Here is a 16,992-nt window from a genome sequence, read left to right on the forward strand (position 1 = left end):
AACTATTCACAGCTGGAAATAATTGCACTGAGAAGAACCAATTCATTAACAGAACACTAGTTCTAAAAGTTAACCTAAATAAAAAATAGATTTAGACTTAGAGAATATATAAAAGTGCAATTTTCTCATTCAGTGGGTTTGTAATTATTATGGAAAGTATCCTTATAAAAGGCCAGCCACTCAACTTTTCCCCACGGGCCGATTTTGACAAACCTGTCAATCACCTGACATCATAACAACATCAGGTGACTGATAACTGTCAAAAGTCCCCTTCTGCAGCACTTCTGAAATGCCAGACAAGCAGCTGGCCATCAAGAATTTCAGAAGAGCTGTACAAAGCGCTTCTCGCAGAAAGCTAACTGACAGGGGCAGATATGAAGAGGAAAAAGAAGTTATCAGCCAAGATTCAAGCAAACATGACTCAAAATATATAATTAGATGTGTGTGAGTCTAATTAAATACAACATTCGAAAACATATGTGGAACAAATGAATGAAAAGGAAAGACGAGAGTTCCACTGTGGAGCTTATATTGACGAGCAAGTATATTTAGCATCGCAGCCCAAGTTTGACTTCTCTTAGTTCCATCACAGTGTCCATTTAAGAAAGGGCTGGGGGGATTGTTTCTGGATGCAAGTAGAAGATCAGCATGTTCCATCTTGTTTTACACATGTTCCCTCAAGCATCAACATCCAGATGTAACTACTTCTACATAAAAGCAATTACTCCAAACCGATGTTCTTAAAAATAACCCACAAGCATATGTTACAGCTTTGGTCAACAAAAGCCATTATGCCTTGCATGTGGACACACAGGCAGTGCTGTATCAGGATGTTACCTCCTAGGAGAGACAGAAAAGTCGATTGTTCACTTCATTTTCAAGATTTAACAGGTCCAGATTGTGAACAGGCTACCAATAATTTGTAGAAGTCATTTCTATGCTTGTGGTTTTATTTGCAAGTTATGCAAGCACTCATGTTCCTTGCAGCCAGGATGAAGATTTATAAAACATCATGAAGGACAAAAAAAAATCATCTTTTAAGCCCATCCCAAGTAATTGCCTAGAAACAACTTGGCAGCTTCCAGTAATACTTACTTTCAGGGGTCTAAAACTTGTTTTGTGCTTGTTTACTTAGACGTTAAGACCTACAAAGCTCAATGGGACCGGCTACCCAGTGAGGCTGCCTAGGATTTTAAACTTGGGTGGATCTACACTCATGGTTTTAAACATTAAGGGAGGGTCAAAGAATGGTTTTGATAACGTAGATGGACACATGACACCCTAGTTTTAACGTTCATGATACATCATTAAAATGTGACACCAGAGGGCGCTGCAGAGCAACCAGCAGCAGGGAGACAGCATTTTGACGTAGATAAAACAGGATAAAAAACGCTTTAATTTACAAGCATGCCCTGTGGTGTTTCAGAACGACATATCTACTATCGTTCAATTAATGCTAAACAGGTCAGTGTAGATCCAGCCCTTGATTTCCGTTTTCTTTAGTTAGTAATAGTAGTACCGTATTTTTCGCTCTATAGGATGCAACATAGGAGGGGGAGAACAGGGGGAAAATTTCTCCCCCTCTCTGCTCAGCGCCCCTTCAGTGAAGCAGCAGGAGAAACGGAGCCCCCTCCATTTCTCCTCCCGCTTCACTGAAGGGGCGCTATGGAGCGCTCTCTCTCTCTGCTGAAGCCAGGAGAGTCTTGCTCTCCCGACTTCAGCGAAAGGAACCCGAATCCTTTGGAGCACAGCACAAGGTCCCGCCTCACTCCAAAAGCTTCAGCGAAAGCAACGTGAAGCCTCCGGAGCGCAGAGGGAGCGCTCCCTCTGCACTTTGGAGGCTTCGCGTTGCTATCGCTGAAGCCAAGGAGCCTGCATTTGCTCCATAGGACGCACACACATTTCGCCTTAATTTTTGGAGGGGGAAAAGTGCATCCTATAGAGCAAAAAATATGGTAGTTGTTGCTGTTATTAAGGTAACATATATTGTTTAGCAGCAGTCCCACTGCCACTGATTTTGTCCCGCTCTCCAGCCCAAACTGATTTTTGAACTCTGGGGAGGTTAAAGGACACTTCAGCAGTTCTGTGCGGGGAACAAACATCCACAAATGTGCACACATGGAACATGTGGAGACACGGACTAGCATACAAAGGGAGGTCCCTGGAGAGGGAAAAACCAACCCGAACTTTGCAGATGTACCAGCATGTCATTGTGATGGAGCATCTCCCATACCCAGCTGCAACCTCAGAGTTTAAATCATGTGCAATTCCTTTCAGTATTTGAGTCTGTAACTTTTTAAGAAGTCTGCACAGTGTAGCCAACAATATCTTTTAAGATAAGTGCTAGCATTTCTCAAGCCAGCATTTCCATTCACTGTAAACAAGATGACCCTTCTCAGTTCCTGAAAAATAAATTTACATTCATAATCAATCCTGCCTAAAACTTACAGGCAGCCTTAGAAGGACAAATTTTTAAGGAATTGCTATATTTGGAAGCCTGTGTTGCTAGGCACTTTATAACATTCAACATTGTTTATTCCACTTACATCCTCATTGCCCAGCTAACATGCCATTTGTTATGCTGTTTTTGAAATACAGCAGAGGTCTCCCTTTGTAGCATTATAAACATTCAGAGAAATAAAACTATCATCAGCTTCTACCAGAATGGCCAGTGGTCAGGGATGAAGGGAGCTGTAGCCCAAGAACATCTAGAGGGCACCGTGTTGGGTACCGCTCCCTAAGAAGAGCAGAGACATATTACCACATAGTGGTAGCAACTGTTTAGACAGGAGAAATCAGAGCATTCTGAAAATATTCCAACCCAGTAACTTTTCAGAACAAGTCAAAACAGGAAACAGTGGAAAAGCTAGGAAACAATTAATTCCAAGAATATTTTCCCACAATGCATAGTACTGTAAGTTAATACTGTCTCCCCCCCCCCCAATTAAAAAGTGTTGTGGAATACACATCATTTAAAAAGAAGAAGAAGACCCAAGCTTAAGAAAGGAAGCAGCATTCTTTTTAGGTAAGGGTATCATCTCAATCTTTTGGAATACTTGCCTTTCAACAAAAGATTGTACTCGAGGCGTTCAGAGCTCAGGGAAATGCTTTGGAGAACACAATACTCTATTTATGGTGAGACATGCTTCCCATAAAGGACCCAGAAAATTGAGTTTCCCAGAGGGCAATGGCATAAGGTAGAAGAGGTAGAGGAAAGTGAAATGTCTTCTTTGACAGTATGTTTCCTTGCAATGCACAAGTTATCATTCAGTAAAAGATTTTATTTGGGTATGGTTTACTGTAGTCTTGCCTTTTACGGGAATTCAAGAAAAAAAAATCTGCATGAAATCAGAAAAAATGCAATTAAGTGAAAGTGAGCTATTCCTCTCTCGAAAGGCCAAGTAAGGGAGCATCAACAAAAATTATACCTGGATACAAAACCACTGCAGTGGTATATATAACAGCTCTTATCAATCTTATGGATACAAATGGTGAGAAGGATTCTGTAAAGAGGGAAGCTCATTTTATTTAAAAGGGAAAAAGTTTGTTTGTTTTTAAACATTATAGTGAGATATATCATCGCCTAGTTATGCAGACAATGATGCTTTGCTCCATAAATTATATTTTATAAAGCAAATCTGGACAAATCTATCCAATGACTAAACTGTTTTTTGAAGGAAGAACACCTTCTTGAAAAAAACATTCTACAACAAGCTCTATTAAGAAACTTTACCATCTGTATTTTTTTAAAAAATGGCAGGAGACTTCGTATTTTATAACAGAATACACTAATAGCCTAGGTTTACAAAACAGTGAAGCAAGCTATACATACAATTATTTCAGGTTCTTTATTATTTTAGACTCTTAAATCTAAATATTTTGTTCATAGAGTTGTAAGCAATTTCTTTCAGCTAGTGGATGTGTTTAGATTGGTTGAAACCATTATTCCACCACTAGATGTCACCCTAGTATAAGAATTGATGAAGAAAGTGCACAACAGAAGGGCTCACTTTTTAATACCAAAGCTTTGCAAATATGCCACTGAAATTATTGAAGTTATTGCCATTTGTAATAAAATACTGTTCACTTTACACAAAATAAGCAGTGGAATCTTATGCGCATTCAATCTGAAGTCAGTTCCACTGAGCTCAATGCGACTTACTCCTAATTTTCTGATTCAGTAATCTATAAGCTTACATACTCTTCAAATCAGCATAGTACTGCATTGTCCAAAATAAATATAGCCACACCTATTTTTTAATTTGTACCACAGTCTGCTTAATTAGAGGGTTTACCCTAGCAGTCTGTTCGACACAAAACGCCTATGTTCAGAAAAGTCATGTGAGTTAAATGTCCCCTAAACATAATTCAAATGTTAAGAAGGTTGTCAATTGTGGCTGTTTTTTTGATAGATGAATTGCTGTTTAAACAATCAGTTAAATTTAAATACATTTGCATGTCACAAAAACCAGACAACAAATGTCTTTTTTGCAATATTAAGGAAGTATGAGCAAACGCACAATTGAACAAAGTTTACATTCCTTAAAAGGAAAAGTCCCATTTAATGTATTGTATTCTTTCTGTGAGTTAAACCAGAGCCTAGGACTTGCCAATCAGAAGGTCGGCGGTTTGAATCCCCACGACGGGGTGAGCTCCTGTTGCTCGGTCCCTGCTCCTGCCAACCTAGCAGTTCGAAAGCACGTCAAAGTGCAAGTAGATAAATAGGTACCGCTCTGGCGGGAAGGTAAACGGCATTTCCGTGCGCTGCTCTGGTTCACCAGAAGCGGCTTAGTCATGCTGGCCACATGACCCGGAAGCTGTACGCCAGCTCCTTCGGCCAATAAAGCGAGATGAGCGCCGCAACCCCAGAGTCGGTCACGACTGGACCTAATGGTCAGGGGTCCCTTTACCTTTACCTATTATTTCTCACTGACTATTACAGTACAGTAAACACAATCAAAATGACCTCCACAAACTGGATAATGAACAACTGTTCCTTCTTTTCAGCCTTGCTTATTAAAATTTGTCTTCACTGACAAGAACTACACACTCATTCAGCTAATTATTTGATACAAAAGTGTTTATAGCTCACCTGCTTCTTTGCACACGGCAGCCAGGTCTGCTCCTACATATCCATGGGTGCTGTCAGCCAACTGAAGCAGCTCTGTTGCCGTCAGTGAATGAGGAACCTTGTTCAGAAGCTTATTGAAAATGTCCAGTCGGTCCTGAGCGTTGGGAACCCCAATTTCTATCTCCTTATCAAAGCGGCCAGGTCTGCGCAGGGCTGAATCCAGAGCATGGGGGCGATTAGTGGCCCCAAGTACTAAGAGTTGCCCTTCATTGCCTTCCTGAATGACCAACACAAAACAGGTTCACTGTAATTCAGGAACAATGTGGTATCATCAAAAGCACTGTGCTTTGGGATAGGAGATTGAGGTTTATATCTCCACTCAACCATGAGACTTAGCTTTCAGGCTAAGGCGAAATTCTATGCATGCTATCCTGGAACTATGCAGTGCTTTTCACACTATTTACAGAATACCATGACCTTATAATAATTACAGATGAGGACACATAAGATTTATGAGCCCAGTCCCAGTGAAAAGAGGCTTTATTTTTGTAATATGTAAATTTACCAACGCATCGCCAAAGAATTCCACAGGAAGGTGAGCTGTATGAACACAATCATTTTTTCATGCCCACCCCAGAGCCAGTAACTCCATCGTAGTTTACTTACTGATCCAATGCCATCCATCAGTGTCAATAAGGAGGCTACAATTCTTTTCTCAACTTCATTCTGTGCCCCTTCTCTCTTTGGGCAGAGTGCATCGATTTCATCAATAAATATAATGGATGGGCGGCTGAAAAGGAAATAATGGAAAGCAACACGTCTCTTGAAACAGGCACATTAGGAAGACACAGCCAGATAGATCTCATCCACTCTCTCCCATTAAAGCACTGAAATGGGTATTGAAATTCTGCATCGGCTAGTTAGAAACCAAATCATGGCACACCTCTAGCCATATGAAATGTTTCGTAACATTTTATAACCCCCCACAAACGGGACAAAGAACTGAAGCGGTTTATCTCATGGCACAGCCCAAAATATCCTGAAGTATGAAGAGAAAACATGTATACCATTTCCCCCAAAAGGTGGCTTCTCCCAAAAGAAATATGGGAACTGCAGTCCATTTTGAGTCCTGAGTGTTGTTAGGAGAACCCCAATTTGCTTCCCAGAGCCACAACTGACAGAGTGGTTTAACCATCAGTCCCTCTTCCCAGGGAATTCTGAGAATTGTAGCTCTTTGAGAACTCTCAGCACTCTTAACCACCAACTCTCAGCTCTCACCTCCAAACAATCCAAGCTAAAATGCAACAGGTAAATAATTTGAGACAAGATTATTCAAATGTCAAAGGTTCAGACTTTTCTTATAAGCTAATGATAAGACCAAATAATCAAAATACAGGGCAGAAATCTTACCTGATAATAGGCCAGAATTGTAGCATAGAGTCAAACCACACATGGGACAAAATGATTTGAAGCAAACGAAACTAACAGCTAATAGAATTTAATTTAGTTAATTATATTAATTAAATTAAAGTATTTTTGACACTTTTGATTAAACAGTCTATAATATTTTCCAAACTAATAAATGCTTGTAAAATGCCAAGTTTTATTTATCAGCCTATGTGTAATAAAAACAAGCCAATAAGTTCCAAATGAATTGGATGAAAAGTCTTTTGTTCAGCTTTGAAATTCTTGGCCTTTTTATCAGAAGGATCTATCAACATCTATTAATACAGAGGCAGTATACCTCTAAATTCTATTTTTATAGTACATTTGAGTGTTCAAAGCATGTATTCTTATAACAGCCCTGGAAGGTGAGTATTAGCATCCTTAGACTGCAGGTGGTAGGACTGAAGCCAAGAAATAGTGGCTTGACTAAAGCTACCAATTAAGTTCCTAGCAAAATTCAAACGGGTGACTTCTTGGACTGTAGCTCAGTCTCCTAGCCACTATGGTACACCAGCTCTCATAACCCACAATATTAAACACAGTTATGCAGATACAATGCCCGTTTTTTTCCATGGGATGACTTCCAAATAGACACGTACAGGATCGTTGTGTAAACTTCATAAATACAGAGATACCTGCAAATTCAATTCTGGTCTAAAAATAGTCTGAGGCATTGCTTAACACCTGAACAAAGAAGCTTCCGGTATTTCTTTATTTTTAAATTATTTTTATTTATTTTCCAATAAAAACAGTGGCTTCAGGTATTTTTAACTCATCTAGTACACAGGCTTATGCAACAATAGTGTGGAACGTCAGGCCCAGGGTGTGTGGCAAATGTGGCCCTCTGTGACACTCTATCTGGCCCCTGGGATATGGTCCTTCTTCTGGCCACACTTCCTCTCTCCTTAGACCATGCCCCTAATCAGCCTTACTTTGAACCCTCCTTGAGTGTTTCTGCCTGGCTGGAATGTGTTCTTGAACTCTGATAATGCCTCTTCATTGCCTGGGGACTGGGGTGTGTGAGTGTGTTGTAGAAGAAGAAGAAGAAGAAGAAGAAGAAGAAGAAGAAGAAGAAGAAGAAGAAGAGGAGGAGGAGGAGGAGAGGAGGAGGAGGAGGAGGAGGAGGAGGAGAGTTTGGATTTGATATCCCACCTTTCACTCCCTTTCAGGAGTCTCAAAGCGGCTCACAATCTCCTTTCCCTTCCTCCCCCACAACAAACACTCTGTGAGGTGAGTGGGGCTGAGAGACTTCAGAGAAGTGTGACTAGCCCAAGGTCACCCAGCATCTGCATGTGGAGGAGCGGAGACGCGAACCCGGTTCCCCAGATTACGAGACTACCGCTCCTAACCACTACACCACACTGTAGAAATTCGCCTAGCGCACAAAGGTAACATCCACCTGCTTTGTTCTGCTTTCACCTCTGGCCCTGGTCACCAGACAAAATTTCACAAGCCTCTAAGAATTCACAGGCTGTAACAGAGACTTTGGGGCTCGAACCAGGAATCTCATGTCCTGCGCTTGGAAGCTAACAAACTGAACCATTTAGAATTAAAAAATTCCCCAAAAGAGCACAAGCATACCGTGAGGAGGCTTCGGCAAATATCTGTCGCAACTTGGCTTCACTTTCACCGTAAAACCTGCAACAAAATCAAAAACCATTTAGCAGCTTATTTTGGTCTGTTTACAAAAACTTGGGCATTTTATTCACGCAGTTCTCCCCATGGGCACATATACTTAAACGCTGTATAAACGGTTTCATATAAACAGATCATCAATCATTCCTTCACTTCTCTTGACGAATGTAGAAGTGACCTATTTTCCCAAAAAAATACTGCCACTCTAAAGTGGGTCTTTGTTTTGTTTTAAGCAGGTACAAAATAGCAACTGTAGCTGGAGGGCAGGAAAAAGCAAAGCAAGGATAAATAAATTAGGAAGACTTACTTGCTTATTATTTCTGGGCCGTTAATGGTGGAGACGTGAGCCCCAACCTCATTTGCAATTGCTCTGGCTATCAGGGTTTTCCCTGTTCCTGGAGGACCATAGAGAAGCACCCCTCGTGGAGGTGGGATTCCTTTAACGAGTCAGATAGAAGAGGAAGAGCTCACATTTCATGGACTGGCAGAGATTTTAAAATTAATAATGATAATGATGCAACTACTCCTCTAGTGACAAATACAAATGATTCTGAAAAATACCATTAACTGTATATGAAGACACTAGCATCTTGCAACTTTTGCAACGAGATCTCCCACACCTACAATATTTCCAACTACCATATTTTTCGCTCTATAGGACGCACCCGACCATAGGACGCACCTTGTTTTAGAGGGGGAGAACAAGAAAAAAAAATCTCCCCCTCTCTGCTCAGCGCCCTTTCAGCAAAGCGGCAGGAGAAACAGAGCCCCTTCCATTTCTCCTCCCGCTTCACTGAAGGGGCACCACGCAGCTCTCCCTCTCTGCTGAAGCCGGGAGAGTCTTGCTCTCCCAGCTTCAGCAAAAGGAACCCGAAGCCTTCGGAGCTCAGCGGGAACTCACGCTGCGCTCCAAAGGCTTCAGGCGGCTATCCCTGAAGCCTGGAGAGCGAGAGGGGTGGGTGCGCAACGACCCCTCTCGTTCTCCAGGCTTCAGCGAAAGCAACGCGTAGCCTCTGGAGTGCGGAGGGAGCACTCCCTTTGCGCTTTGGAGGCTTCAGGTTGCTATCGCTGAAGCCAAGGAGCCTGCATTCGCTCCATAGGACGCACACACATTTCCCCTTAATTTTTGGAGGGGGAAAAGTGCTCCTATAGAGCGAAAAATACGGTACATATATCAACTGCACATTTCTATGAACAATTTTAAACAACAGCTGTACATTTGTGCCTTTAGAAAACTATGTCATTGAAAAGCAGGTCTGCCTCAACTTTTAAAAACCTTTTAAAGATATCAAATCTGCTATCTCACTCTTTCTGGTACAGTGGACCCTGTAGTTACGTACCGCTCTGGATACATAACTTTCAGGTTACGAAAGCAGCAAACCTGAAAGTGTATGCTTCTGGGTTTCGCCATGCGCACATGCACAGAAGCACTCAATTGCACCGTGCGCATGCGCAGGAGCGGTGCCTCTGCCTACACACTTTTCAGGTTGCAAACGGACACCCGGAATGAATTTAATTTGTATCCGGAAGGTCCACTGTATTGGCAACACAGTACTTCTAAAAGCAAAATTAGGGTGCTAGGGCTGAAGTCGAAAAGACAGTTCATAGAATCATAGAATTTGTAGAGTTGGAAGGGACCATGAGGGTCATCTAGTCCAACCCCCTGCAAGACAGGAATATTTTGCCCAATGTGGGGCTTGAACCCATAACCCTAAGACTAAGAGTCTCCTGCTCTACCAACTGAGCTATCCCAGCTGCTAGGGAGTAAGAGCTATGGCAAACAGTGAGACTTAAACAGGAATAAAATTGCTACAACACAGCTACAATCCTATGCACACTTACTTGACAGTGATACCCGTTGAACTCAATGAGACAGGCTTCTAAGAGAACAGGGACACAGGATTGCATTGCAAATGTTTTGAAGCCACACAAGCTTCCAACGGAATCCAGCCAAAGTTCATACTGGAGTCCCATGGATTTTCAATGGGCCAGGCACATATTTAATTCTTCCACTGATATTGACAGTGCGGTCCTAACTCTGCCTACTCAGAAGTAAGCTTTATTTACTTCCGGTGCTGGGCACAACTGTAGTACTTACAGCCTACATATCAATGTTAGCTTACAATGCTGTACAATACAGATTAGTTTTTTAAGTTACTAAGTATAGTTTAAAGATAGTGTTAATTACTGAAGCCCACTGAAACACAATAAAAACGTAGTAGAAAATGAACTGCAATCCTGATCTTACAAAATAATAAAGATGCTAAAACACATTAATTATTACAACAAAATGCATTGCTATCCCCCCCACACCACATTCTTTTAAGCCAGAGAACAAACACTCTGCAAAACCGTGAACAGATGATTCCATTACCTTACGTGCCTGAAAAGGTATAACAGAACAGCGAGTAAAATCAGTTATAGGCAGCAGCTAAAGATCTATCATCAGAGCAGAAAGAATGCTGCTCTTCGCAGGGGAAAGATATGCAAATATTTAATAGCAAGTTGTTAACAAGACATCTAATTCACATCTATCCTACCATAACTTCTAAACAGGCCAGGCTGCTTCAGGGGAAGTTCAATCATTTCTCTTATGGTTTTTAGCTGGTTATCGAGTCCACCTATAGAACTGTAAGTAACCTTCGGTTCCAGATTACATTCTTCTCTTTCTTTAGTTCGAGATTCAACGAAATCTATCCTAGTCCTTGAAGATATGAAGTAAAATGGCTCAGAGCTCAATGATGCTCCTGTCTGATTAGTCTGCAGTAACCCTTCCGCAGGAATGCAGGCCTCGCCACCTTTTAACTTGGTAGTTTCAGGTACAGGAGGGGAGGCTGCAACATGGTCACCAAATAACTGTGTTGAACCAGAAATCTCTTCCTCACACATCATGGTATCTATGGAGGCATTAACTGATAAACTGTGATCCACCTGCTTGCATGGAGTGCTGGTAGATGTTCCTTCTTGACTGTCTTCAATGAGCAGTTTGTCAAGTTGCACAGATAAGTCAAAATCACTGGTATCAAGTGACAATTTCTGTTCTAGCTTCGAAACGGGACTGTCCTCCATTTCCTGCAGAACCCCGTCTGTTCCTTTCACCTTTGTAACCATCAGGTTGCAAGATCGGCCATAGAAAGTGATTTGCAGGAGGTTTCCTGGTAAAACCACCTTTCCATCTATAAGAAACAAAACAGGAGATCTTAAAAACATCATCATTCCCCCCCCCCCCCAGCAGTTCGTGTTTAAAAGATACAGTGTAAATAAATGCTTCATTCCAGCTGTGCGACAGAAATTCAGGAGAGACACCCGCTGGAGGAAAACATTATTTTCCCTAATTCCACCTTCCCACCAGGCACTGCCTTCCACTCTGTTCTATAAGGTTCTATTTTTATATAAAATAAAGAGATCTGAAATATAAGCAATGGTGTGGCTGAAGTGTGAAGATTCAAATCCTCTGAATTCTCCCATTCTTTCTATTACCATTAAACAAGAGTCATGTATTGACTATTTGAAGACTCAATCCTTACCTACAGAACTTTTCACATGCTGGGTGACAATATGGGAGAAGAAAGGATATGCAGTATTTTCTGTCAGTTTTAATAATAATAATAATAATAATAATAATAATAATAATAATAATTCATACCCCGCCCATCTGGCTGAGTCGCCCCACACATTAGCACAGAATGTATTATTTAGCATTCCAAAATACACCAAGAACAAATAGATTAAAACCCATACCTAGATTTCTTAGGAGACTGGCAGTCAACTCGTCCACATTAAGGCAAGCATCTTCGCTCCTGGAAATGTGTGGGAAAATTACAACATGGCACTATATTACCCACATCAATAATAACCAATGAATAGAAAGTTATTGCTAAAGCAAGCGTAATTCAAGAACAACCATGTGTAGCCTAGCATAAAGAACTAACAGCACAATCATACACATGTCTGCTCAAAAGAAAGTCTCACAGACTTTACTGTGACTTGCTCCCAGGTCAGTGAGCAGAGGACTGCAGCCTAAGTAAATTTTCTGTTTCCGTTATATTAAAAAAAGGTAGTTATGTTGATCTCTCTTTTGCAGAACATGGGAAATGCTGGTTCCAAACATAGAATATAGGATGGGTTCAACTTCCTGCATTCTGACTGTGAGATAGGATTTGGTGCTGTCAGAAATGCAGTACCACCATGAGAGAGATAAAAGGTTGCAGTGGTGACACCAATATACTGCAATCCAACTCCAGTAACTCCCTTGTGTCGCCTATTAACAAAGTCAGCTTGCACCCTATGCATGTCAGGTATATTAAATCAATATGCCCAACTCTACAAATCTACCTTCAGGAAATACCTCTTGGACCAGTTCACAACCCTACATTCAATCATAGTTTAAAATAGACAATGGGCTGGATCCAACTCACATGTCCTACTAGCAGACACTCATAAGAGGACTTCCACTAGTGTAATGGGGTTCCCCCACTCCTTCCCCCTGCATGTGCCCCCCAGGCGGCTCTCAAAAGCCAGAGAAACCATAGGGAGGGGTGGGGTGGGTGTGTTCTGTCTTGGCCATTGGAAGACTGGAGAAAATGCAGATATTTTCAACATACCTCAGCTTCAAATGTACGTCCTCTGCCTGCATAACAGCACCAGTCACCGGCTCGACGATGACTGTTTCGCCAAGTCCCACTTTCAGATTTTTTTGTGTAATTCCACTTAAGCCAATTTTTCCACCAGGAAAACCGGCAACAGGCCATGCAGTGCAAACCTATCCAAAATATAACACAGAGAACCAGCAATTAACAAATCTTAAACTGCTCCTCTCAATCCAGGTTTGGGCGGGGGCAGGGGGGGCAGTGAGCACAGGGGAGGGACAAACAGGGGCAAGGAACATAGCTCACAAAATGTACCAGGTTCAATCCCCAGCATCTCCAGATAAGACTGGGAATGTCCCATCTGAAACCCTGGAGAGCAGCTGCTAATCGAAGTAGACCATCCTTAGCTACATGGACCAGTGGTCTCACCCATTAAAAGGCAACATGGGAAAAGACGAGAAGCATTTGGTATATGTTCCAGCTCTCTCTCTCTCTCTTTGGTTTCATTTGGGCTCTCTTGGACCAGAAGCTGTGAAGATGCAAAAACAGCACCGCGCTGCTACCCTTACTTGAAATGTGAAATTGCAGTTCGCCAGAAAGACCACAACACTTCCAAGAAATTGCTTCAGAGACTTGAGTTCTATCATCTCTTCCCTTCATTCCTTCCTTCCTTCTCCTCCCTGTACCATCACTTTCCACAAGCTCCAGGAAATCATAGTCCTGGAGATAATAGCATAGCCTTTACTGCCTCTAGTAAAGGAGAGAGCAGGATCTATTGACAAATCTCTGGCAATTTGCAATAGGCTCCTATTTGTTTAACAACAAATTCCATGTCAATTGGTAGAACTGGCACTACTACACGTGCCACATAATGCCTGATCCATGTCTGTGAGAATTCGGTCGTTTAGGGTGGCAGTACCTCAACTTTGGAGCTCCCTGCCTATTGAGATCAAGCAGGTGCCTTCAATTTACCCTTTTCAGTGCCTTCTAAAAACATTCTTCTTTAGACTAGCCTACCCAGAAAGTTAAGGTCATTTTAATCTGTTTTAGTATTTTAGCTTCTGTAGGTTTGAAAGTAGGGCTGCAAACATTTTTTTTATTGTATTGCTTTATCTTTTTGTAAACTGCTTTGAGGGTTTTTTAAAATAATCTAGCAATGTATAGATTATATGAAATAAATGAATAACAACAGTGACAGGACTACTGTAATCTGCTCTTTGTGGGGTTTCCCTTGGGATTGTTCTGGAAGCTGCAGTGGTGCAGAATGCTGCAGCGAGGTTTGTTTGTTTGTTTAAATTTATACACTGATTATAAACAACAAGAACCCTCAAAGTGTTTTACGAAAGTTAAAACAGTAAAATCAAGCTGATTTCGAAGCTCACTTAGCTCAGCCCATGGAAATGAAGTTCAACAACATCTGGAGGGCCAAAAGTTGCCCACACCTAAAGAACTTCATAAATTCTGAGGGACTGATCACTTGCTTAAAAGCATCACATCCCAATATCAGAATTTTTTTTTCTCAACATAAAGCTTTGAAATCAGCCAAGCCTTCTCCCAGGAAATCCCATGGAAGGGCTCAACACATGTTTTAATTGCTTCCCACCGATTTAGCATAATCATTCTTCCAACATCACCGCCACACCCCAACAATTCAACATGAAAAGAATCATCACCTCTTGTTTTCCATTTTTACTGGTGAGCAACACTGGTCGGCCTATGCATATATTTGCCAGTTTCATGTTGTTGAGGGCCAGCTGCACAAGAGATCTTCTGTAACTTTTGGGGACTTTGTCATCTGCTAAAATTAAAGAAGAAACGACGTGTGCTGTGATTTATCATTTGCTCAAGCAACGATTTCTAGCCATGTAAAATCTACCCCCCCCCCCAAGAAAAACATTACTATGAGTAACAGACTGAGTTGTCACAGAAATCATTGTGTCTAATTTTGTATCAAAAGTTGTTTACACTATTGGACTTCACAATCACCCATAACAGAATATGAAAGTGCAAAAATGTTTATTTATGCAAAGAATCAATGTCTAAAGCAAGCAACCAGAAAAACTCTAGGACAACATCCTAAATATTTCTGTGCTGGATACATGGTAAGATTTTGCTACAGATGCTTGTTTTAAATAGACCTTGGCTGTGTTTGTATGACCACATGCAGTATAGCCTTGAGATTCTTAGAGGAAAGGAAATCAATCTAGGAAAATAAATAAGCAACCTGCCTCTCCCTCACTTTTCTCCTCTGAACCACTTGACAGAATTGAGACTTTACAGGTCATAACGAGTAGGAATGTGGGTTTTTCCTGCACACACATCTGACACAAACCAAAGGGGGGGGGAGTGTTTTCAAGATACCACTGAAGAAAGGTGCCTGTGTGTTAAACCGATACATTTGCAATCACCCTAGAAACTCGTGTCGGAGGCAACACAAAACTCGAGTTGCTCTTTGGAGTTGTTCTTTGGGAACTATAGAGCGGCATAGGAATTTACAACTCACTCAACTTAAATGATGGAAGTTCTGCTTCCCCATTAATGAAAAGGAGGATCGAGGACAAAACTGCAAGACCGAAGAGTTCGGGAGGGAAAGTGTGGTATAGCTGAGAAAGCGCTGAACTTAGACGGGGTGGGTGGGCGCCCAGGATACATTTGCATGGAGCTCAGCGAGTGATCATGGGCCAGTCCCACTTTCCCAGGGTGGCTGTGAGCAGGAGCAGGGACGGGCATCGAGGATGCAAGCAAACCATGCTCGCTTGGCTAATCGTAGTTGTTTTAAACAAGCTCCACATGCGGGACTCCGGTTCCAGCTGAGTCGCTTAGCTCGGGGCTGCCAGTCTTACCTTTGCTCAGGAACTCTGCAGCAGCCAGGCTCAGCCTGCCGGGAGCCTCGTGAGCCGCCTGCCGCAGGGCAAGCGGGGAAGCGGCGTCCGGGTGGGGAGGCCGCCCCTTGCTTTTCCTCCTGGAGGAGGAGGACATGGCACCGGGCAGGAGGGGAGCACGCGGGAGGCGGCGCAACGGAGCCGGAGATGCTTCTCTCCCGAGGAAGGCCGGCGCCGCCCAAAGAGGAGCTGTGCTTGCAAGGCGGCCGAGCGGAGCCCGCGCAACCTCCCACTTCCGGACCCGATTCGGAGCCTTGGTCTCCTCCATATGCGGGGCAGGAATGGTGGAAGCACATAGGCGCCAATGGTAAAAGTGATACCATAAGGGTCCCTTTCCCTGAGACGCTTTGAAACAGCAACATTTTTTATATATAAAAAAGTGTGGCTGTTGTTTTTTTTTAAAAAGAAGTTAGTGCCAGGGATCAGCACATCTTTTAAAATGGGAATCTTTTAGGGAACTATTGAGTTGAATCCTCTCAGCGCCGCCCCTCGACTCCGCCTCAGAGGAAAGCTACCTTGCATCTCATAGTTACAGAAATCCTACACAGCCCAACTACAACAAGAACCCACCCACAGCATAGGACTCAATATGGCTAACCTGACCCAACAATACCCCCCCCCCATCCGACGCAAACAAATGTCATTGCCACCGGCGTAGCAACCCTCGCTGACGCCTGGGGCGCCCAAAGTGCTTTGAGCTTTTTTCTACGAGCGAAGAGATTGTCCCTCTATCGCTGCAACTCTGACCGCTTTGTCAATCGAGTTCGATGCCATGCCGGAATTGCCATTCGGAACTGCTTTGGGACTAAAGAGACCTGGCTCTTGAGCCACGTCCCCTAAGAGGAAGGTAAGGCTCCCACGCCGCAGCTGCAACCAACACTTGCGGCCTCCAACTGAATTTGGATTTTCACTTTGATTTAAAGCGGCGCTGCTGTTTTTAGCCAGCGATCAACGAACTAGAAAGCAAGTCCCGTTAAACTTCACTTTTAAGTCAAACACGCGTAGCGTTAAACTGATAGCTGTCGTGAAGCGCAATTCTGTGTCTAACTCGGAAGTTCAATAGGGCTTATTGCCAGTTAGGTATGCATATAATTGCACTCTTTTAATGTGTCCGCTTAAAATAAGTCCCATCGGTTTCAAGGTAAGAGGGTGCAGGATTGCCGCTTTAGAGTGGTTTCATCTCCACCTTCATCGCTTCACTGCTATTCTCACCTTACTTCGCCACTGCGACTGGGACACGCCTAACCGCAGTTAACATCATCCATCTCTCTCTCTTGTAACAACAGATGCAATCAATTAAATAACTAACTAAATAAAGTTTAACATCATCCACGCTTTTCTCTCTCGCTATTTCTCTTTTTAATTGCAG

General features: G+C 42.5%; 1 protein-coding gene across 2 annotated transcripts in view; it reads right to left on the reverse strand.

Annotated features, from left to right (window-relative positions):
- Positions 1-15,941, reverse strand: part of AFG2A (AFG2 AAA ATPase homolog A) — a 156,660-nt gene extending 140,719 nt beyond the window's left edge. The window contains exons 1-9 of one of the 2 annotated variants that reach the window (XM_083755538.1): positions 15,585-15,941; positions 14,415-14,536; positions 12,757-12,914; positions 11,894-11,952; positions 10,693-11,328; positions 8,460-8,589; positions 8,099-8,155; positions 5,738-5,861; positions 5,093-5,348 (exon numbers count right to left, since the gene is read on the reverse strand). In XM_083755538.1, the coding sequence (XP_083611664.1) occupies positions 5,093-5,348; positions 5,738-5,861; positions 8,099-8,155; positions 8,460-8,589; positions 10,693-11,328; positions 11,894-11,952; positions 12,757-12,914; positions 14,415-14,536; positions 15,585-15,891 (1,849 nt within the window). In that variant the 5' untranslated portion in view covers positions 15,892-15,941. Of the gene's footprint in view, positions 1-5,092; positions 5,349-5,737; positions 5,862-8,098; positions 8,156-8,459; positions 8,590-10,692; positions 11,329-11,893; positions 11,953-12,756; positions 12,915-14,414; positions 14,540-15,584 lie in introns of both variants that reach the window. The other variant, XM_083755537.1, reaches the window with a different exon arrangement.
- Between the last annotated feature and the right edge of the window lie 1,051 nt (positions 15,942-16,992).

Source organism: Podarcis gaigeae (genome assembly GCF_964106915.1).
Source record: "Podarcis gaigeae genome assembly, chromosome: 9".
Taxonomy (NCBI): domain Eukaryota; kingdom Metazoa; phylum Chordata; class Lepidosauria; order Squamata; family Lacertidae; genus Podarcis; species Podarcis gaigeae.